General features: G+C 50.1%; 1 protein-coding gene across 1 annotated transcript in view; it reads right to left on the bottom strand.

The window, feature by feature from the left end:
• The window catches only part of SLC39A4 (solute carrier family 39 member 4), a 122,459-nt gene that overhangs the window by 27,080 nt on the left and 73,666 nt on the right, over window positions 1-21,713 (bottom strand). The window contains exons 6-8 of the mRNA XM_085604355.1: window positions 18,927-19,099; window positions 6,404-6,562; window positions 3,662-3,775 (exon numbers count right to left, since the gene is read on the bottom strand). Of these exons, the coding sequence (XP_085460481.1) occupies window positions 3,662-3,775; window positions 6,404-6,562; window positions 18,927-19,099 (446 nt within the window). The remainder of the gene's footprint in view (window positions 1-3,661; window positions 3,776-6,403; window positions 6,563-18,926; window positions 19,100-21,713) is intronic.

The raw sequence follows: 21,713 nt of genomic DNA, 5'->3' as shown, positions 1-21,713 counted from the left end.
TCTATGGCTCTTTCTTGACCTGTCGAATCTAAGGCTCCTTCTTGGCCTGTCATATCTAAGGCTCCTTCTTGGCCTGTCATATCTATGGCTCTTTCTAGACCTGTCATATATATGGCTCTTTCTAGACCTGTCATATCTGTGGCACTTTCTTGGTCTTTCATATCCATGGCTCTTTCTTGGCATGTCGTATCTGTGACTCTTTCTTGGCCTGTCGTAGTTGTGGCTCTTTCTTGGCCTGTCATATCTATTGCTCTTTCTTGGTCTGTCATATGTATGGCTCTTTCTTGGCCTGCCGTATCCATGGCTCTATCTTGGTCTGTCATATCAGTGTCTCTTTCCTGACCTGTCGAATCTAAGGCTCCTTCTTGGTCTGTCATATCTATGCCTCTTTCTTGTCCTGTCATATCTGTGGCTCTTTCTTGACCTGTCGAATCTAAGGCTCCTTCTTGGCCTGTCATATCCATGGCTCTTTCTTGGCCTGTCATATCTATGGCTCTTTCTTGACCTGTCATTTATATGGCTCTTTCTAGACCTGTCATATCTGTGGCACTTTCTTGGTCTGTCATATCCATGGCTCTTTCTTGGCCTGTCGTAGCTGTGGCTCTTTCTTGGCCTGTCATATCTATTGCTCTTTCTTGGTCTGTCATATATATTGCTCTTTCTTGGTCTGTCATATCCATGGCTCTTTCTTGGCCTGCAGTATCCATGGCTCTATCTTAGTCTGTCATATCCATGGCTCTTTCTTGGCCTGTCGAATCTAAGGCTCCTTCTTGGTCTGTCATATCTATGGCTCTTTCTTGGCCTGTCATATCTATGCCTCTTTCTTGGACTGTCATATCTGTGGCTCTTTCTTGGACTGTCGTAGCTGTGGCTCTTTTTTGGCCTGTAATATCTATGGCTCTTTCTTGGCCTGTCATGTTTATGGCTCTTTCTTGGTCTGTAATATTGATGGCTCTTTCTTGGCCTGTTGTAGCTGTGGCTCTTTCTTGGTCTGTCACATCTGTGGCTCTTTCTTGGCCTGTTGTGTCTGCGGCTCTTTCTTGGCCTGTCATATCCGTGGCTCTTTCACAGACCTGTCGAATCTAAGGCTCTTTCTTGGCCTGTCATATCTATGGCTCTTTCTTGACCTGCCGTATCTATGGCTCTTTCTTGACCTGCCATATCTATGGCTCTTTCTTGGCTTGTCATATCCATGGCTCTTTCTTGGGCTGTCATATCTATTGCTCTTTCTTGGCCTGTCGTATCCATGGCTCTTCCTTTGCCTGCCATATCTATGGCTCTTTCTTGGCCTGTTGTATCTGTGGCTCGTTCTTGGTCTGTCATATGTGTGGCTCTTTCTTGGCCTGTCATAGCTGTGGCTCTTTCTTGGCCTGTCATATCTATGGCTCTTTTTTGGCCTGTTGTATCTGTGGCTCTTTCTTGGTCCGTCATATCTATGGCTCTTTCTTGGCCTGTCGTAGCTGTGGCTCTTTATTGACCTGTTGCTCCTTTTGGCCTGTCATATCTATGGCTCTTTCTTGACCCGTCGAATCTAAGGCTCCTTCTTGGCCTGTCATATCTATGGCTCTTTCTTGACCTGTCATATATATGGCTCTTTCTAGACCTGTCATATCTGTGGCACTTTCTTGGTCTGTCATATCCATGGCACTTTCTTGGCATGTTGTATCTGTGACTCTTTCTTGGCCTGTCGTAGCTGTGGCTCTTTCTTGACCTGCCATTTATATGGCTCTTTCTAGACCTGTCATATCTATGGCTCTTTCTTGGCCTGCCGTATCCATGGCTCTATCTTGGTCTGTCATATCAGTGTCTCTTTCCTGACCTGTCGAATCTAAGGCTCCTTCTTGGTCTGTCATATCTATGCCTCTTTCTTGTCCTGTCATATCTAAGGCTCCTTCTTGGCCTGTCATATCCATGGCTCTTTCTTGGCCTGTCATATCTATGGCTCTTTCTTGACCTGTCATATATATGGCACTTTCTTGGTCTGTCATATCCATGGCTCTTTCTTGGCCTGTCGTAGCTGTGGCTCTTTCTTGGTCTGTCATATCTATTGCTCTTTCTTGGTCTGTCATATCTATTGCTCTTTCTTGGTCTGTCATATCCATGGCTCTTTCTTGGCCTACCGTATCCATGGCTCTATCTTGGTCTGTCATATCAGTGTCTCTTTCCTGACCTGTCGAATATAAGGCTCCTTCTTGGTCTGTCAAATCCATGGCTCTTTCTTGGCCTGTCACATCTATGCCTCTTTCTCGGACTGTCATATCTGTGGCTCTTTCTTGGACTGTCGTAGCTGTGGCTGTTTCTTGGCCTGTAATATCTATGGCTCTTTCTTGGCCTGTCATGTTTATGGCTCTTTCTTGGTCTGTAATATTGATGGCTCTTTCTTGGCCTGTTGTAGCTGTGGCTCTTTCTTGGCCTGTCGTAGCTGTGGTTCTGTCTTGGTCTGTCATATTTGTTGCTCTTTCTTGGCCTGTCGTAGGTGTGGCTCTTTCTTGGCCTGTCACATCCGTGGCTCTTTCACAGACCTGTCGACTTTAAGGCTCGCTCTTGGCCTGTCATATCCGTGGCTCTTTCTTGTCCTATCATATCTAAGGCTCTTTCTTGGCCTGTCATATCTGTGGCTCTTTCTTGGTCTGTCATATCTATGGCACTTTCTTGGTCTGTCATATCTATGGCTCTTTCTTGGCCTGTCGTAGCTGTGGCTCTTTCTTGGCCTGTCATATCCATGGATTTTTCTTGGTCTGTCATATCCATAGCTCTTTCTTGCCTGTCATATCTATGGCTCTTTCTTGGCCTGTCATATCTGTGGCTCTTTCTTGGCCTGTCATATCTATGGCTCTTTCTTGGCCTTTCGTAGCTGTGGCTCTTTCTTGGCCTGTCATATCTATTGCTCTTTCTTGGCCTTTCGTAGCTGTAGCTATTTCTTGGTCTGTCATATCCGTGGCTTTTTCTTGGCCTATCATATCTGTGACTTCCCTGCCTGTGACAGTGCGATCCTCTCACACCAGTATGAAGAGTGAAAGCTCTTATAAATAGCTCTAATTTCCAGACTCCTTGCCTCTAAGCACTCTTTGTAGCTTCACATGCAGGGGTACTTTCAAATGCAATCCAGGTCTAAGTCTGCCACCGAGACCTTTCTTATCCAAGGTTTCTTCAGGTAGCTCTCAACTTTGGGGCTTACTCACGGGCTCCTTAGAGGTGGTGTCTACAGCTTAACCACTAAAGTAGACCTCTCCTGAGGTGTTACCTGACAGGGTTTGCCCCTGCTAATGGCTAGTCCCCTCTCACACGTATCCCACAGGGATATTTTAAAAAATGGCCTAGCCAGCATTCTCCTCTAAATATCATATCCCAAGCTCTCTCCATGGGTCCCATGAACCTAGGGCTATCTCAGAGCCCTCATCCTCTTCCTTGTGACCAAGTTTGAAGTCTTTAATTACCAAGACCCCTTAATCACGCTTCATGCCTGCGGTTCCTCGAAGGCCTCAGGCAGCTACAGATACCTCTAGCACCTCTCACCTCTGCCAGTGCCTCAAAGGCCTATCGTTGCCAAGGCCCCCTGAGGCATGCCTCACGTCTGCGGTGTCAGAGGCCTCTCAGGTCCAGTCACAAACCTCTCCAGCCTGGGACTGTTGTCTGAGGTGACAAGGCAGTGTCTACTCACCAGGTCTGCCTGTGAGGTGGACTGCTGCTGCTTCTTCTTCTTCCTCTCTGCCTGGTAGGCCTGCAGAGACACCCCATGGTCATGACTGTGACCCTCGCCTTCTCCATCCTCATCCTGGAAAAGAAGTCAACAGTTACTTCACCTGGAATTCAAAATGGCTGCAGAAGTTCCTGTGTGAGGGAGCAACAAGATTTCTTTATCAGCATAAGTCATGTTATGCACCCAAGACGTTTGATCCATGAGAACATTACAGATAACCGGGACCGGGAGTGATATGACTGACGTTCTTGAGAGAATCTGCCATATGAGTGAAAGAAATAAGATGAAAGCATAATTTGACTAAAGCAGATAAAAGGCTATTTTAATCACAATGTAAACTTGATGTTTCAAGGTTTTGTCATTAACCCTCAGGGCCTGGTGCACTGTGAGTGGATGCAGCCTTGATATACCAGTGCTAGTCAGTGTCTGCATGCTGACCTGCCAGCTAGAGGCAAGTTCTATTTACCCTGAGTCCTCCCATCACATGCCAGGGGCAGCTCATCGTGCGTGGGCACCATCATATGGCAAGGCCCCATGCAATGTGCCTGGTCACTGCCTGGACTAATTGATGTGTCTGGAAGCTGACGAAAGGTAGAGAGAGGTTGCTTCTGGACACTGCCATTATATGCCCTGGTGCTGCCACAGATTCATGGTGAGTGCTTGTTGGCACTTATATGCCCTGCTTCTGCCACAGAATCATTTTGATCGCTTGGTGGCACTTATATACCCTGGTGCTGCCACAGAATCATGAGGAGCACTTGGTGGCACTTATAGACCCTGGTGCTGCCTCAGAATCATGGGGAGTACTTGATGGCACTTATATGCCCTGGTACTGCCACAGAATCATGGGGAGCACTTGGTGGCACTTATATGCCCTGGTGCTGCCACAGAAGCATGGTGAGCCCTTGGTGGCACTTATATGCCCTGGTGCTGCCACAGAATCATGGGTGGTACTTGGTGGCACTTATATGCCCTGGTGCTGCCACAGAATCATGGTGAGTAATTGGTAGCACTTACATGCCCTGGTGCTGCCACAGAATCATGGAGAGTACTTGGTGGCACTTATATGCCTTGGTGCTGCCACAAAATCATGATGAGTACTTGATGGCACTTATATGCCCTGTCACGGCCACAAAATCATGGGGAGTACTCGGGGGCTCTTATATGCCCTGGCGCTGCCACAGAATCATGGGGGGCACTTAAATGCCCTGGTGCTGCTGCCACAGAATCACTGTGAGTACTTGGTGGCACCTATATGCCCTGGCGCTGTCACAGAATCAAGGGGTGGGCACTTGGTCACACTTATATGCCCTGGTGCTACTGCAGAATAATGGGGGGCACTTGGTGGCACTTATATGCCCTGGCACTGCCACAGAATGATGGGGGAGCACTTGGTGGCACTTATATGCCCTGGCGCAGCCACAGAATCATGGGGAGCCCTTGGTGGCACTTATATGCCCTTGCACTGCCACAGAATCATGGGGAGCACTTGGTGGCACTTATATGTCCTAGTGCTGCCACAGAATCATGGTGAGCACTTGGTGGCACTTATATGCCCTGGTGCTACTGCAGAATAATGGGGAGCACTTGGTGGCACTTATATGCCCTGGCACTGCCACAGAATCATGGGGAGCACTTGGTGGCACTTATATGCCCTGGCGCTGCCACAGAATCATGGGGAGCATTTAGTGACGCTTATATGCCCTGGCACTGCCACAGAATCATGGGGAGCATTTAGTGACACTTATATGCCCTGGCACTGCCACAGAATCATGGGGAGCATTTAGTGACACTTATATTGCTGTGGTGCTGCCACAGAATCATGGGGCGCACTTGGCGGTACTTATATGCCCTGTCACTGCCACAGAATCATGGGGGATGCTTGGTGGCACTTATATGCCCTGGCGCTGCCAAAGAATCATGTGGGGTACTTGGTGGCACTTATATGCCCTGGCGCTGCCACAGAATCATAGTGAGCCCTTGGTGACATTTGTTATGTGTTATAAGGCACTGCTAGGGCACTTGCCAAGGGCTGCTTTGAAAAGTCACTTGGATGGTGACAGATACTAGTTAAGTATGTTGTAGCCACAATCTATTTCCATATGTTCCTTTCTCTTTTTGGAATAGTTTGCTACCTCACACAGCACATTGGTGACATGCACTTCTCTCTCTCTGCTACGAAGCCACAAACCATTCCTCTAAATATTGGCCAACCTTAGCCTATTCAACGGTTGTATGACGGAACCATGTATGCCTTTACCACGGCTGGCTTTACAATGAACGTGTCGCTACCAGGCGTTCTTTTAGCACACAAGTCGTTACAACGACTTGCCTTAGGGAAGCGCTGGACTTTGGAATAGTATAATTTACTACTCGAAGTCCAGTCTGTGTAACGGTAGGGAAGGTGTTGGACTTAAAATCCAACACTAGTCCAACAACACGCTCCCTAAAGCACGTCTTAACTACTTGCGTGCTAAAGGAACACATGGTAACGACTCATTCATTGAGGTACCCGCGTTGTAAAGGCACTGCGTGGTTCTGACTGTGTGGTATGGCATGTTTCCCTTTATAATAGGCAAGCCAAGGGCATCTGACTCCATACCTTAGCACCCAGAGATCTTGTTTCACTAACACAAGTTGCATGAATAACACATACCCACACATCATAGTAAAGACCCCCAGTCCCACTCATGATTCACTGACCTCACTGTCACGGTACAGACAGATGTCAAACATCTTCTCCATCCAGAAGAATGCATAGATCCCACCAAGCACAACCAACAACTTCCATATGTGGGACTTGTCCTCGGCACCATGGTCGTGGTGGGCTTCTTCTCCGGAGTGGCTGTGCAAGCCCAGGAACTGCAAAGACAGGCAGAGAAGCACATAAGAGCAAGCATCTCCTCTTGTAGCTGCTGCCTCCCTGCAAGGACGGCGAGACTGTGGGGACACAGGCTCACTGGCAGCAATCGCACCTGTGTAGTTATGGTTAGGTCAGAGTTTCAGCATCTCCTTTTGTAGCTGCTGCTTCCCTGCAATAATGACAAGACTGTGGGGACACAGGCTCACTGGCAGCAATCTCACCGGTGTAGTTATGGTTAGGTCAGAGTTTCAGCATCTCCTTTTGTAGCTGCTGCCTCCCTGCAAGGACAGCAAGACTGAGGGTACACAGGAACACTGGCAGCAATAGCACCAGTGTAGTTATGGTTAGGTCACAGTTTCAGCATGTCCTCTTATAGCTGCTGCCTCCCTGCAAGGAGGGCGAGACTGTGGGGACACAGGAACACTGGCAGCCATCGTTTCAGTGTAGTTATGATTAGGTCAGAATTCCAGCATCTCCTCTTATAGCTGCGACCTCCCTGCAAGGATAGCGAGATTGTGGGGACAAAGGAACACTGGCAGCAGTAGCGCTGGCGTAGTTATGGTTAGGTCAGAGTTTCAGTATCTCCTCTTATAGCTGCTGTCTCGGTGCAAGGACGGCGAGACTATTGGGACACAGGAACACTGACAGCAATCATGCCAGTGTAGTTATGGTTAGGTCAGAGTTTCCGCATCTCCTCTTATAGCTGCTGCCTCCCTGCAAGGAATGTGAGACTGTGGGGACACAGGCACACTGGCAGCAATCGTGCCAGCATATTTATGGTTTGGTCAGAGTTTCAGTATCTCCTCTTATAGCAGCTGCCTCTCTGCAAGGATAGCGAGACTGTGGAGACACAAGAACACTGGCAGCAGTATCACCAGTGTACTTCTGGTTAGTTCACAGTTTCAGCATCTCCTCTTATAGCTGCTGCCTCCCTGCAAGTATGGCGAGACTGTGGGGACACAGGCTTACTGGCAGCAGTAGCACCAGCTTAGTTATGGTTAGGTCAGAGTTTAAGCATCTCCTCTTATAGGTGCTGCCTCACTGCAATAATGACGAGACTGTGGGGACACAGGCTCACTGGCAGCAATCGCACCTGTGTAGTTATGGTTAGGCCAGAGTTTAAGCATCTCCTCTTATAGCTGCTGCCTCCCTGCAATAATGACGAGACTGTGGGGACACAGGCTCACTGGCAGCAATCGCACCTGTGTAGTTATGGTTAGGCCAGAGTTTAAGCATCGCCTCTTATAGCTGCTGCCTCCCTGCAATAATGACGAGACTGTGGGGACACAGGCTCACTGGCAGCAATCGCACCTGTGTAGTTATGGTTAGGCCAGAGTTTAAGCATCTCCTCTTATAGCTGCTGCCTCCCTGCAATAATGACAAGACTGTGGAGACACAGGCTCACTGGCAGCAATTGCACCTGTGTAGTTATGGTTAGGCCAGAGTTTAAGCATCGCCTCTTATAGCTGCTGCCTCCCTGCAATAATGACGAGACTGTGGGGACACAGGCTCACTGGCAGCAATCGCACCTGTGTAGTTATGGTTAGGTCAGAGTTTAAGCATCTCCTCTTAAAGCTGCTGCCTCCCTGCAATAATGACGAGACTGATGGGACACAGGCTCACTGGCAGCAATCGCACCGGTGTAGTTATGGTTAGGCCAGAGTTTAAGCATCTCCTCTTATAGCTGCTGCCTCCCTGCAATAATGACGAGACTGTGGGGACACAGGCTCACTGGCAGTAATCGCACCTGTGTAGTTATGGCTAGGCCAGAGTTTAAGCATCTCCTCTTATAGCTGCTGCCTCCCTGCAATAATGACGAGACTGTGGGGATACAGGCTCACTGGCAGCAATCGCACCTGTGTAGTTATGGTTAGGCCAGAGTTTAAGCATCGCCTCTTATAGCTGCTGCCTCCCTGCAATAATGACGAGACTGTGGGGACACAGGCTCACTGGCAGCAATCGCACTTGTGTAGTTATGGTTAGGCCAGAGTTTAAGCATCGCCTCTTATAGCTGCTGCCTCCCTGCAATAATGACGAGACTGTGGGGACACAGGCTCACTGGCAGCAATTGCACCTGTGTAGTTATGGTTAGGCCAGAGTTTAAGCATCTCCTCTTATAGCTGCTGCCTCCCTGCAATAATGACGCAACTGTGGGGACACAGGCTCACTGGCAGCAATCGCACCGGTGTAGTTATGGTTAGGCCAGAGTTTAAGCATCTCCTCTTATAGCTGCTGCCTCCATGCAAAAATGACGAGACTGTGGGGACACAGGCTCACTGGCAGTAATCGCACCTGTGTAGTTATGGCTAGGCCAGAGTTTAAGCATCTCCTCTTATAGCTGCTGCCTCCCTGCAATAATGACGAAACTGTGGGGACACAGGCTCACTGGCAGCAATTGCACCTGTGTAGTTATGGTTAGGCCAGAGTTTAAGCATCGCCTCTTATAGCTGCTGCCTCCCTGCAATAATGACGAGAGTGTGGGGGGACAGGCTCACTGGCAGCAATCGCACTTGTGTAGTTATGGTTAGGCCAGAGTTTAAGCATCTCCTCTTATAGCTGCTGCCGCCCTGCAATAATGACGAGACTGTGGGGACACAGGCTCACTGGCAGCAATCGCACCTGTGTAGTTATGGTTATGCCAGAGTTTAAGCATCACCTCTTATAGCTGCTGCCTCCCTGCAATAATGACGAGACTGTGGGGACACAGGTTCACTGGCAGTAATCACACCTGTGTAGTTATGGTTAGGTCAGAGTTTCAGCATCTCCTTTTGTAGCTGCTGCCTCCCTGCAAGGACAGCAAGACTGAGGGTACACAGGAACACTGGCAGCAATAGCGCCAGTGTAGTTATGGTTAGGTTACAGTTTCAGCATGTCCTCTTATAGCTGCTGCCTCCCTGCAAGGACGGCGAGACTGTGGGGACAGGGGAACACTGGCAGTAATCGCACCTGTGTAGTTATGGTTAGGTCAGAGTTTCAGCATCTCCTTTTGTAGCTGCTGCCTCACTGCAAGGACAGCAAGACTGAGGGTACACAGGAACACTGGCAGCAATAGCGCCAGTGTAGTTATGGTTAGGTTACAGTTTCAGCATGTCCTCTTATAGCTGCTGCCTCCCTGCAAGGACGGCGAGACTGTGGGGACAGGGGAACACTGGCAGCAGTGGCTTCAGTGTAGTTATTGTTAGATCACAGTTTCAGTATCTCCTCTTATAGCTGTTGCCACCGTGCAAGGATGGTGAGACTGTGGAGACACAGCAACACTGGAAGCAGTAGCGCCAGCGTAGGTATGGTTAGGTCAGAGTTTCCATGGAAACACATTTTTTATTTTCTTAATGACTTTGGCACCATTATTTGAATCTGTAGAAAACCTTCCAAAAAACGACCCTCAGCTTTGGGTTCCTCCAGTCAAGTTTCATGCAAATTCATCAAGCAGAGCCCTGAGAAGTGGGATGGGGCCCAAAAGTGCAGTTTTCCTTTTTAATTGATTACTAGATAATGATTTGCTCTTCTGTACAGAATCTGGCCTGAGGGTGGATTGTGTTCGCGGCTTGTGATTTTGATGGTTTGCTGTAAATCTGTTCAGTAGGTTTTGAGAAATTATCATTATAAAAAGTGGTTGGTTTGACATGAATAGGTTAAATTATAGGGGGGTTAATTTGTGGAACCCGCTGCAGATCTGCAAATCAAGGAGGATTCCCATCTCGATCAAACAAATTGAAGGCACCCCATTGGACTCAGGAGCTTTTTCTCTCTTTGTGCGCTGCAGCTCTGTGAACCTGTGGAGGGCTCTGCGAATCCACTGCATTCTTACGGACTGACTGGTACTGGTGATGGCGTCTGTTGCAGACGCCATCACCCAACAGGGTACACCGCGCAGCATGCTGGGAAGGAGGAGCCTAGCGCGCAACCAAGATGGCCGCGTAGGTGCGAGGCTCCCGAGGACCTCCGCAACCTCCCACGACTATCCTGAATTTATCCTGTCTCGGATGAGGGGAATGTGTTGGTTAGCCTGAGCTGAGGTGGCACCCGTTTCCCGTTGTCAAATCGGACCTCGGACACCGGAGTGAGCACCGATTGAAGTCTGCGGCCTTCTCCTCGCCAGACCCCGGATTTGCGCTGAGGGGTGACCCAGTGACAAAGTGAACAACAGCGGCGGGCCGGGCCTGGCGAGTCGCGCACCCCGCGCTTTGCTTTCGCTTTCGCACCCCCTTGCAATCACTGCAGGGTTGGGTCGCGGGGCTCTTTGTGTTGGTGTGGTCTCGCTGGGAGACTTGGCCTGCCCGCCGGCTGTGACCCACACCGCCGATCAGGGGTGGCCCCCCCCGGAGCTTGTGGCCCTGATTGCCTGCCCTTCACGACGTGACTGGTGCGACCGGGAGACTAGTGGCCATGGCCACCAAACAAGATGGAGACCGGGCAAAGACCAAGGCGACCCGGCGTGGCACCACCCATCAGGCCAACAGTATGGACCGCTATACTCTCCAGAAGGGATCTCCCGGCGGACCGCACAAATCCCCTGAGTACCCTCCTGATGCCCCGGACCTGCCCACGGATCTGACTCTGCGGGATGTCATGGGCGCCATTGCTGAGATGAAGGCCTCGGTAGGCCAGCGGTTCGACACACTGGCACAGAAGATCGACTCGGTCCTCGTGGATGTTGGCCTGGTGAGGGCCGATCTTTCCAAGACCAACGACCGAGTTGATTCTTTGGCCCACACCGCATCGGGCCTTACTACTGATGTGGCGGCGCTACAAACAGAGGTGCGCCGGCTTAGTCAGGCGAGCGCGCTTATGGATCGGCGCCTGGAGGACTCCGAGAGTCGGGCCCGGAGAAACAACATTCGCATCATCGGAGTACCCGAGGGACGGGAGGAAGCGGCGGCGGACCTATTTGTGGAGGACCTGATCGCTACCCATCTCCAGCCACGGGGGCTGAGTAAATTCTTCGCGGTGGAGCGGGCCCACAGAGTTCCCGGGGGAAGGCCGAAGGTCGGAGCCCCTCCGCGGCCCCTCATTGCCCGGATTTTCAACTTTCGGGACAGAGACGCTATCCTGCAAGCCTCCAGACTGTTGGGGCCGGTTAAGCTTGACAACATGGAGGTGAACTTTTATCCGGATTTCACCCCAGCGGTCCAGAAGCAGAGACTGAGCTTCCAAGGCGTCAAGCGCCGTCTTCGGGACTTGAACCTTAAATACGCAATGCTCTTCCCAGCCAAGCTGCGAGGGAGGTAGAGGGTCGCACGCACTTTTTTGATCGCCCCGAAGCGGCCGGAGACTGGCTGGACACTCTGTCTGGGAATCGTGACCTGGGGGGCGGGGGGGGGGGGCGGCGGGGGGAGACGGCACACTGGATCGGGACTGAGGGGGTGATGTTGGGCTTCACTCTGGACAAAAATGTTGCCACTCTCGATTAAGCATCTGTCTGTATAATTTCCCCTCCTATGGAGGTTGTGTGGGGTCTCTTGGGGGTTCTCCCTCCCCCTCTAGGGGGCTTAGCTAGTTTTTATTATATATATGGGGCGACAGGCACACTGCATGTTGGGGGGGCTGTTCGGGCTCATGCAGGGGTGCAGGGAGGGGGGAGTTTTGTTGGGGTGGGTGGGTAGGGATGGGGGGGTGTTGTTCGTTTTCACCACAAGGCAAACGTATCATTGTGCTAGCTCTATAGTGCTCTCGGGGGGACGAATGGTGGCTCTTGTCTATGATGGGGGGTAGGGAGCTAACTCTGTTGTCCTGGAACGTGAGTGGACTGGGGGACAGGATTAAACGTGGGGTGGTCCTGCAGTTCTTGAAGCGAATCTCGCCCGATGTAGTGTTTCTGCAGGAGACACACCTCATTGGCAACTCCTTCTGCGCCATGAATCGGCGTGGCTATCGCCTAGTGGCCCATTCGGGCTTTACGTCTGGCTCAAGGGGTGTGGGCATCATGGTTAAGAACTCGCTTCCGCTGGAGATTGATGAGGTGCTCCATGACGACAGGGGACGTTACGCGGTCTTGGTGGGAAGGATGGAGGGCAAAGTGGTGGTTTTTGTGTCAGTATACGTCCCACCGGGGCTGCAGTCGACTGCCTTTGCGGACCTGGGGCGCCTCCTCCTTGGCCTTCCGGGGGGGATTCTGGTGGTGGGGGGGGATTTCAATGCGGTGGTTTCCGGGACTGTGGATCGTCACCCCCCTAGGGACCTCCCCCGGGCCCAAGCGTGGCTCTCTGTTCTATTGGACACTTTGGGATTGGTGGATTGCTGGCGTTTAAAACATCCCACGCAGTTACAGTATACCTTCCATTCGGGGGCCCATGGTAGTCTCTCACGACTAGATTATGTCCTGGTCCCGGCGGCCTATGTTGGGAGGGTGGGAGAGGTGCGCCATTTGGCACGGGGTATCTCGGACCATTCCCCGCTCCTGTTACACCTGGACCTTTTTCCGAGGGGTGAGGGTAGGGTGGTCCCGATCAATCCCTGGTACTTGCGCGACCCCACTATTCGCGCTGAATTGATTAAATCCCTCCAGCGCTACTTTGACGAGAATGTGGGGTCCGTGCCTTCGGCTGTCTCACTGTGGGAGGCATTCAAGACAGTACTACGAGGAGAGGCCCTGTCCCTCATTTCCCACACCCGGAGGCGCGAGCGGGAGGAAGTGACCCGGGTGGAAGCTGAGATAGCCGAGTTGGAGGGTAATCTAGAAAGTGGGGTGACGGATGCCGTATTGCATGTCCTCCAACTCAAGCAAGCGGCCTATAGGGCCCTCGTCACGGAGGCAGCCAGGGGCCTCAGTAGAGAGCAACAGGGGAGATTGTATGATGTGGGTGATAAGGCTGGTAAATTGATTGCGTGGCTGGACAAAAAGGAGAGAGCGAGTCGTGTAGTCCCGCTGATTGAGAAAACAGACGGTGTGTGTGTTAGTGAGCCAGAAGAAATTGTCTCCTGCTTCGCGGACTATTTCCGTGGGGTGTATTCCCCGGTGTCTTCCTGCTCTGAAGAGGATTCCCGTACCCTGCTCAGGGATATCGCGCTGCCTTCCCTTTCGGAGGAGGACAGAGTGTCGTTGGACGCCGCCCCAACCTCCGACGAAATCGCCCTCGCCATACGTTCGATCGCTTCCGGCAAGGCCATGGGTCCTAATGGTCTCCCCATCGAGTTGTACAAATTGAGACCGGATACGCTGGCACCACATCTCCGATCGATGTTCCTGGAGGCCCATTCGGTGGGCTCCCTCCCGCTGGACCAGCGTCTGGCTACAATCGTGGTTATCCACAAGGAGGGGAGACCTCGGGACCGGGTTACATCCTATCGGCCACTTTCGCTACTGAATGCGGAGCGTAAAATTCTCGCCAAGGTCCTGGCCAATCGGCTGGTCGGCGTGGTGGGCGAACTGGTTCACCAGGATCAGTCCGGCTTTATTCCCCATCGTAACACAGCTCTTAACTTGCGGCGTTTGCATGGGGTGCTTGCACGTGTTCAGTACATACGGGAGCCGGCCATTTTGGCATCCCTGGACGCCACCATTGCGTTTGATACGCTTGAATGGCCATACATCTGGGCGATGCTTGCGAAGTTTGGCTTTGGCGCAGGGTTCATCAGTTGGGTCAAATTGCTGTATTCGGGCCCATTGGCGCAGGTGGTGGTGAACGGTAGAGTATCGGCTCCGTTCGAGCTGGGCCGGGGCACGCGGCAGGGCTGCCCCTTATCGCCGCTCCTTTTTGCGCTTGCCTTGGAGCCCCTGGCAGAGTGGCTGCGGTGGGAGCCTTCCATCCGTGGTCTCCGTTGGACCCCCGAGCATGAGGACCGTGTATCCCTATATGCTGATGACATCCTCTTGTACCTAGCTTCCCCATGTAACTCACTTATAGTACTGGTTGATGTTTTGCATTCATTTGGTCGTAACTCCGGCCTTGTCATCAACTGGGCTAAATCGTGCGTGTATGTTCTCTCTGGGGAGGCGCCCATTCTCCCGCGGGGCTGTCCGATCCAGATCGCCCCGCAGGGATTTCGGTACCTGGGTGTCTTCATTACTCTGGACCCGGAGGCCCGGTATGATCGGAACTTGCTTCCCCCCCTCCAGCGCCTGAAGGAAGATGTCACGCGCTGGCGGCGCTTGCCGCTCTCGCCGCTCGGCCGGGCGGCATTATTTAAGATGATGTCTCTGCCGCGCTTCCTCTACGCTTTGCAGAATACTATGGACCCCGTCCCAGCGCGCTACTTCCGTGAGGTGGAGAGTTTGCAGCGCCGCCTGTTCTGGGACGGGAGGCCGCGTATCGCCCTGGCGAAGCTGACGCTCCCATGGTATGATGGCGGGATAGCCCTCCCGGATATCAAACGATACTATTGGGCCTCCCAGCTGGCTGCGATTAATCACGGCCTGTATGGGCCCGCTTTAAACCCGGCATTCGAAATGGATAAGATGCTACTCCCGGGTGGGGACTATAATCGAGCGCTCTACTCCAGCACGCCCGACGCTCGGCTGACCGGCCCCACGCGTGTCATGGTGCGAGTGTGGCACGCGGCTAATGTGGCGATGGGGTGGAAGGATCGTCTGACCCGGGCGTCACCACTATACGCGTCCGAGCAGTTGGGCTCCCTGTGGACCTCGAAGGGCTTCGAGAAGTGGGACATGATAGGCATTAGCAAGGTGGGGGATCTCTGGACGAGGGGAGGATTTAAAACGTTCGAGATGCTGCAGACGGAATTCCACTTGCATGGCAGGGAGTACTTTCGGTATTTGCAGATCCGTCATGCACTGGGCTCCGTCTTCCCGGACGTTGCATCCATCCCGGAGTGTTCCCCCCTTGAGGATAGAGTGCTGGATGGACACGTTCCGGACAGCACGATCTCACTGATCTACAAAAAACTGATCAATGACCGCACGGGATTGCTGACTGCCCTTCGTGAGGCTTGGGCTGCCGATGGACTGGAGCTGGACGACGAGGACTGGACCCTTGCGGTGGCCTCCCCGAAAGAGGTGGCCATACCGGCCCGCCTTCGCTTCGTCCAGCTCAAGATACTCCACAGAGTCTACATGACGGGGCCGAGGCTTCTGCGTATGGGATATGCTGTGGACGGGTTGTGTAAGCGTGGGTGTGGCGCTTTGGGGACCTTTCTGCATATCTTGTGGGAATGCCCGGAGGTGGAGCGATTCTGGCGTGGTGTGCATGAGGTCCTGCGTGTGGTTACACATGTTGTGCTGCTACCCGAAGCGAGGAGATGCCTGTTGAATGTGTGGGAGCCTACCGACTACTCGGCGCCACAGATGTGGTGGGTGACTCTGGGATATATGGTGGCCAAGCGTGATACAGCTCAACTGTGGGGATCTCAGAGGTCCCCGACTGTCTCGGCCTGGAAGGAACATATGGATTGGTGCATGTTTCGGGAAAAGGTGGTGTATGTTGCGAGAGGTAAGCCTGGGACATGGGTGAAAGTCTGGGGCCCCTGGAACGCCTACCGCGGGGGAATCTGTACTCCACCGTTATTGCCTGATCCGTCGCCTGCCCCATCCCCGTAGCCGACCCATCTTCCCTGTTCCGGGCATTGAGTTTTACCCAGCCCTAATCCTGATCTCTTCCCCTTCTTGATACTCCTATGGATTGGTAGGGCCCCCCTCTCAGGGGAGCACATGCTGCTATTTCTGATTGTAGATTGCCTTGTGGTTTTTTGTTTTTTCTGGTTGTTATTTCAGTTTAAAATGAAACCGTACAGTGGGGTCCGGATGGTGTGGCTATCAACGCTGCTAACTCCTGTGCATCTTCCTTAGCCGCAACGCGCGCTCTACAATGTGTATCATATGCTCCTTTTGTTTACTAGCGGCCGGCCGGAAGGTTGTAGGCCCATCTTTGTATATTTTTTGAGTTTTTTGTAATAAACGGTTTAAAAAAAAAAAAAAAAAAAAAAAAAAAAGGCCTATTTTGGGGGAGCTCTAAGTGGCCCCACCCGTATTAAAATTAAACTTAAAAAAAAAAAATGTTTTTGCAAGATTATGGGAGCCTGGACCTTCCCTGCGTTTTGCAGCATTTGTGAAGTATCTTGTCTACTAAACTCTAAGGGCCTCATTTACAATATTTTGACGCAAGGCAGTGCAGCAAGCCTTCATGCCGGGCTGCCGTGCGTCAAAAGAAAAGGTCAGGAATGTGCTGTATCTACAAGATACGGTGTATTCTTGTACTTTTCCCCTGCGCTATTGTGCAAGGGTGTCTGCATTGTAAGGGTGATTGTTTTTGTGCAGGAAGGGACACAAGAGGTATTTCTCTCTTTCCGTGTGTGCTGCAGACATAGAAAAAGAAAAAACGAGGAGAAATAAAGGTATTTGCCTACCTTACGCCTCCTCTGGGTAGGCGTAGGAATCTGACGCATTTCCAAGTTTACAAAACCTTATAAATGCGTCAGGTGCTACAGATGTTGCGTGGGAACACCCACAGCAACAGCCATGGAACACCCCCTTCACACAGAGTAATGCGTGAAAGGGAGCCACATTTACAAGGCCATGAAAAGCCACGCAGGGTAGCCATATGTGCAGGGGCGTAACACAGGCCGCCGCATCCCCTGCAGTGCGGGGGGCCCCTGAGCTGCAGGGGGCCCCCTCAGCACTGTGCTCACACCGGAGAGCTCCGGATTAAATCCGGAGCGGGGCCCCTCTGTGTACCTTGCAGGGGGGCCCATTCAACTTTCGTTACGCCACTGCTTATGTGGCCTTGTAAATATGGGCCGTCACAGTGCGCTGCTGGTGCGTGAAAGAAAAGTGACACACCATAGGTGCAGTGGGCTCATAAATACGCCCCTAAATCTGGCCCAATGTTTCAACCTGCTTTTCCATATTCAACCCTTAAAAGATAGCATTAGTTTGTGCTGATGCCAATGGGCACAGATCTCCATTTAGAGAAGTTATATTGACTCATTTTGGACTCCAAGTTTTTATCTAGATACAAGTATGCTCTGGTCACAGATAACTACATAACACACCTTCTTAGAATAGAGGGAAAGAGTGGAGCACAGGAAGGCTGGACTATGATGTTGGAAAGAGTGGGGCCCCTTGGCATAGAGAGATCTCCCTGGAAGGAATAGTTGAAGAAGATGGAAAGCGGTTGGTGATAAAATGCAGAAACTAAAACACAGAGCACCATAAACCATGGGACAAACATTTAGTAAACTGTAAATGTTGGGCCTGATACACAGAGGCATTCCCAGCCATAAACATGTATCCAAAAATGCCTGTATTTACATCTGCCAGGAGTTCACAACAGATTTACCACTGTGGATTGTTCTACTGCAAGCTTGGATGAATTTGCATTGGTAAACCCCTTCCAGGGTTGGGAAGCTGGTGTTACACTGAGTGGCCAGTACATGTGTGGTGTAGGCATTCACCAACTCAGATCCTATAAAAACTCAGGGATCAAGTTGTAGGTGAGAGAGGGGATTTGCACGAGGGCTATCAAAGAAGTGGTCGCGCCAGGCAGCAGGACTCGCCTACATGTAGGAGAAGAGGCCTTCAGCAGGTAGAAGTTTGCATACAGTTCCACACACTGGGGGATGGGCAGCCTTAAAAAAGTCACTCATATATCTATTAGTACACCACCTGTTCCTAACCTGCCTTCACAGGCGCACAATTGCACCTGCTTTGTGAACGGCTAAAAAGTGTAGAAGTACGTGCAGACTGGTCCGTAGAAGTCCGCCATGTTTTTTTACCCTTTTCTTTGTGAATCGGCCCTGTAGAATATAGAGTACTGTTTGGGTAAAACACGCAAATTACAGATTGTAAGCTGGAGTTCTACATTTACATTTTCAAACCACATATGCTAGCATTGTCTATGATAGGCACACATTCCAGTGATTAAAATTGGAGACAAAAAGTGTGTGTTATTGAGAAAAAGGCAAGAGGAAACAGGGGGTTGGCACAGGAAAACATGAGAATATCGCAAGATCTCCTCCATGATTCAATTTTAAATTTGTAGACCATGAATTATTCACTAACCAACTAAAAACCTCGTTCAAAGCTTGAATTGGTTATTGGAATGAATGAATAGCGATTATTTTTAATCCATTGATAATTTAATTCAATAAAGTAAATGTATTTAAAATCATATTAAAGATGTTAAAGGAAGTATTGAAATATTCAGAATTTGAAATACTATTCAATTACTATTCATATAACCCATTAATTTTAAATGTGTTATGACATAAACAGAAAATATATCATTGATACTTTTTTTATAGGGTTAAGCATTGGATGCATAAGCTTTTAAAAATGAAAAATTATGAAGCTAAAATTATAAAATAAAATATTTAAAATGAAAAATGACTACGTTCAAATTATTATAAAATAAAATCTTTTTAATGAAAAATGAGCATAGAACCCGCGGAGATGGGGTAAACCAGCCTTACCTGTGGGATGAGGTGGAGTATGGCGTCTCCGGTCAGGGACCCCACCGCCAGGCTGACGAAGAGCTGAATAATGTACTGGTAGGCGGCGGTGCAGGCGGAACACAGCAGAACCACAATCCCGAAGACTGCGCAGAGGCAGACCACCAAGTTGGCAATACTGGCATAGATGTATTCTGTCCGGGGAGAGAGAACATGGCGTCACTGTTGGACAACGAGCCACCTGCCTCGGTCTGTGGTTATTCCAGGGACCAGCTTTAGGACAGACCAGGATCCGTAGGAGGTCCAGAGAGGGGATGGTGATGCGACAGAAGGTGTGGAGACGCGACACTAAGAAGAAGCCAGAAGTGAGAAGGGTTGCACCAGAAGACCATGACTGCGGTGGCCAGCCGTGGTACATACAGAGCGGAAGTAAGCAGAGGGCTGCAGTCTCCACACAACAGCACTGACTTACAAGGGATCCCACCTCTGCTGTCGAGTACAGCATGCAGCCACCAGGTGGCAGCACCATGTTAGGGTCATGTTTACAAGCCCCCTTGCGTCGCTCTTGCTTCAGGCAGAATGGTGCAAGAGTGACGCAACTTCAAAAGGAGACGTATGAAGCCACGCAAGGCCACCTAGCGTGTCCCTTAATGGCTTCATAAATCTGCAGTAAAGCAGCGCAGTTCAGATCACTGCATCGCATTTCTTTGCTACAGGGAGGCGTTTCCATGGGAGTTGCGTGGGAGTTCCCACGTAACTCCCAAGGCTTTTGATGCACTCCCAGATTTACCAGAAGAGGTGAACCTGGGAATGTGACAAACAGATGCGCCTCCCCAGGTGAGGCGTAACGAGGAGAAATATCTTTATTTCTCCTTGTTTCTTCCTCTTTCTAGAGGAAAACGCCTCTTTACACTTAAGACTTTACAGCGACTTTACAGCTCCATCTGCAGGCACTTAACAAGACTTTAAAGCTCCGTCTGCAGGCACTTAAGACTTTACAGCTTTGTCTGCAGGCACTTAACAAGACTTTACAGCTCTGTCTGCAGGCACTTAACAAGACTTTACAGCTCCGTCTGCAGGCACTTAAGACTTCACAGCTCTGTCTGCAGGCACTTAACAAAACTTTACAGCTTTGTCTGCAGGCACTTAACAAGACTTTACAGCTCTGTCTGCAGGCACTTAACAAGACTTTACAGCTCTGTCTGCAGGCACTTAACAAGACTTTACAGCTCCGTCTGCAGACACTTAAGACTTTACAGCGACTTTACAGCTCGATCTGCAGGCACTTAACAAGACTTTAAAGCTCCGTCTGCAGGCACTTAAGACTTTACAGCTTTGTCTGCAGGCACTTAACAAGACTTTACAGCTCCATCTGCAGGCACTTAACAAGACTTTAAAGCTCCGTCTGCAGGCACTTAAGACTTTACAGCTTTGTCTGCAGGCAATTAACAAGACTTTACAGCTCTGTCTGCAGGCACTTAACAAGACTTTACAGCTCTGTCTGCAGACACTTAAGACTTTACAGCGACTTTACAGCTCCATCTGCAGGCACTTAACAAGACTTTAAAGCACCGTCTGCAGGCACTTAACAAGACTTTACAGCTCCGTCTGGTTGCAATATTGTCTGTTTTCAAATGTTTGAGGTCCGTGTCTCTTAGGAGTGAACCCAGAGTGAAGAGTCTTCTATATTTTTCTTGAAACAGGACCTTGGGATCTTGCAAGTTGTATTGACTATTGGTAAAGTCAACTTCTTTACCTCTCAACATTTGTCTCCTATCACAGAAGTATTGCACCTTGTCACGGCCTGATTGCCATATCCATGTACCGGGAACATGCACCTTGTTTTCTTCTGTATTACTGTAACTGAGATATATTGTAGCAATGTATTGCCATGTAAGGAATATTGTCTGTACTTTTGTCAATAAAACTTTAAAATTTCAAAAAAACAACAAAAATAAATAAATGTGTCTTCTATGGGACTTATGAAACGTTCCATGGGGTACATATCATTATTCTTGTTGGGTCTTGTAAAGCGCATAGCAACCCAGAAAGGGTTTGCCATTGCTTGGACAAAGAAGGTAGGAGCTAGCGGAAGGAGAAACAAGCAGAACAGCCAGGTTTGAAGATTTTTGCGGAAAGTGGTCAGTGAATGGCAACTTCTGAAGGACTGGAGAAGGGTGGTCCAACTCTGAGGACCCAAGTGTGAGAAGGAGGGACCACCTCTGTGCCCCAATGTGACTTTGGAGACCATACAAAGGTACTGGCTGCTCAACCGAAAGGAACGACTTGGCCGTTATGGTGCCACCAGATCTTGTAAGTAAAGTAAACCAGTTTTCAACCTAGCTTTATGCATATAGCCTAGGGCTTTGAACTGTATGCGTCTGTCCAGTGAACTTTGCGAAGAAGACAAGACACTGAAACATGTTTGGGAAGATGATGTGGGAGCCTGGCAGCAGAGTTCTGAATGACTTCCAATTATGTAATAAAAGCCTTGCGTGCCCCTAGGTAGAAGATTTTTTCCATAATCCAGTATGATAAAACCAAGGCTGGATAATGCACATAAATCTGCCATTATATTTCCTTTATTCAGTGTTGCTATTTTTTTTTTAGCTTAGCTTTAGTGGAAGAACTTAGGTAAGCATTTCTTGAGGATTCCTCATATCCCTCTGAATTAGCCCTGGAATTTAGTGGATCACATAGAAGTGTGGGAAAACAATCCTAGGGGATGTTTGCATCAAACCTGGCTGTGCAGAATGGTGCAAATACAATAGTGGTGCTAATATAGGATACTAATAGAAGCAGCCCAAT

This window comes from Triturus cristatus, chromosome 5_1, assembly GCF_964204655.1.
Source record: "Triturus cristatus chromosome 5_1, aTriCri1.1, whole genome shotgun sequence".
NCBI lineage: Eukaryota > Metazoa > Chordata > Amphibia > Caudata > Salamandridae > Triturus > Triturus cristatus.
This window is presented reverse-complemented; position numbering and strand designations above follow the sequence as displayed.